Here is a 2,148-nt window from a genome sequence, read left to right on the forward strand (position 1 = left end):
GTCAAACCTGTCAAAAAGCAGGTTTAATTCGTTCGCCCGTCCCTTTGTCAAACCTACTGACCTTTTCAGGCCAGTAATGCTCCATGTTGGGTTAGGGTTATGGCTCTACCTTGTTGAACCCCCATGTATCCCAGTTTAGTCTACAGTAGCCCTGAACAGACGAACCTTATGCTGGCTGAAGACAGTAGGGATCGATACAGATACTAATCATTAGTAATCAGGATAACCCATACCAATATTTGGAACTGATGTAAAATTACAGTAAACGTGTGTGTATTTGTGTAATCATCATATTAAAACTTGTCTATCAGTCCCTCAGAAGGTGTATCGTCTAAACACTGACACACCAGAGGAGGCCCAGCAGGATGTGTCCTTTGGAGAGTCAGATCGCTGGTGGGAACAGACAGATCTTACCAAACTGCTGCTTTCATCCAATCAGCTTACACAGCTGTCTGATGACATCAGACTACTGCCTGGACTCACTACATTGGATGTAAGTAACGCATCCACCAAGTAAAACAGAAAAAACAAAACAAAAAACAAAAAGTCCCCCCTGTGTGAGGAATTTTACTGATTTATTTTTTCCTGCTACCAGTTTGGACTTCTATGTTCCGGTTCATGTATGCTAGTTGTATGGATGGTCCTGGCAACTAATCTTTCTGTTGATTAAGCGGAAATTTAAATTCAGAGTAGTCGACTATTAAATTAAAAAAAACACATTGGAAAATAGTCAAAATTGACCACAATTTATTTGAAAAGACTAAACATTGTCTGAAAAAAATGCTTGTATTTTAACAGCTATGTAAAAATGTTATTCATCAAACAATGTCATCTTGTCCAAAACACTGACATACCACACTCAAGCTACCGTCTTTCCCACTCGCTGGTTGAATTGTGACTGTCTGCCAGAGCTGCTCCCTTTACTGGCTGGTGTCTGTTTAACATCTCTGCAACAGTTAACTGGTTTTGTATAATGAATGCCTACATTTATAAAATATTTATAATAGTTCAACCAACTAATATTTCTCTAACCGACTAGCGAGGGTAGCAACGTTTTAACAACTAATTAACTAATTGCACACATCCCTAGCTAGTTATTGTTATGTCTGCTTCTGCCTAGCCTGAATAAAAGCTGGTTAAAAAGTACAGCTAATTCTGAAAATTGGAGAACAAACTGAAATGGTCTTAAAAATGCAAATTCACTTGAATTGGTGGGGCCAAAATGAGTAGACTGTTATCACCAGGCCAGTTCTCAAATGGGAATTAGTGTGGAATCTCTGTCTATTATGGATGCCCAAGGGGCGTAATCAACAGGCGCAGACCAAAATGCCTCTGGATGCAAATGGATGGACTTTCAACCAATCAGAGCAATGATGTAGCATAGTTGGTAAATTTAACTTTAAATCCAATTTGAAGTATGGCCGAGACATCCTTCTTATTAACAAAAGATTTAAGTACAGTTGCTCTTTAGAGAAAATATACAGTCTAGTTCGTTTATTACTGACATGACAGCAGATTTAACGGAAACAGATCCACATCAGTGGCAGCCATCTTTGTTATTTACAGAAATGCAGCCAATGAGGCTCCGCTGTTAAATATAAATGTTTTTAATTGGACCCACCAGGTCAGGTAGAAATCTGTTCAGATTTGTTTAGTTTCCAGGCTACAAAATGCCTGCCATTATGAAAACAAACAAGGCATGAGACAATATATAAATTTCATGTCACAATTATCTTGGCCAAAATAATTGCAATGTATGATATTATCAAAATAATTATGAAAATATACTTCATACTTTAAAATGGCACTAAAATATACTGAAATCACTTATCCTTACATTTTGAAACAGATGTATTTTTTGCATCACAAATAGGCACCTCACCTTATAAACAATAACATATATTGTCCCATCCCTAATTCAAATGTAATGTATTCAGGGGCATATATCCTCAACACACGCTTTGGAGCTTTTACCGGTGCAGGGTTATCTCCCACATCACTTTGTTTCAGAAACCTTACCATTTTGTGTCATTGCATCAGTGGGAATGTTAGATGGTAAATAGTAAATGGACTGTATTTGTATAGCACCTTTTTAGTCTTACAAAGCGCTTTTACACTACATGCCACATTTGCCCTTTTACACACATT

General features: G+C 37.4%; 1 protein-coding gene across 1 annotated transcript in view; it reads left to right on the forward strand.

Annotated features, from left to right (window-relative positions):
- Positions 1-311: 311 nt before the first annotated feature.
- lrrc40 (leucine rich repeat containing 40) overlaps positions 312-2,148 on the forward strand; it is a gene marked incomplete at both ends in the record, with an annotated part of 9,553 nt that continues 7,716 nt past the window's right edge. The window contains 1 exon segment of the mRNA XM_035652938.1: positions 312-493. Coding sequence (XP_035508831.1) covers positions 312-493 — 182 coding nt within the window.

Source organism: Morone saxatilis, unplaced genomic scaffold (assembly GCF_004916995.1).
Source record: "Morone saxatilis isolate NCDOM2014 unplaced genomic scaffold, NCSU_SB_2.0 Contig12, whole genome shotgun sequence".
NCBI classification, from domain to species: Eukaryota; Metazoa; Chordata; class Actinopteri; family Moronidae; genus Morone; species Morone saxatilis.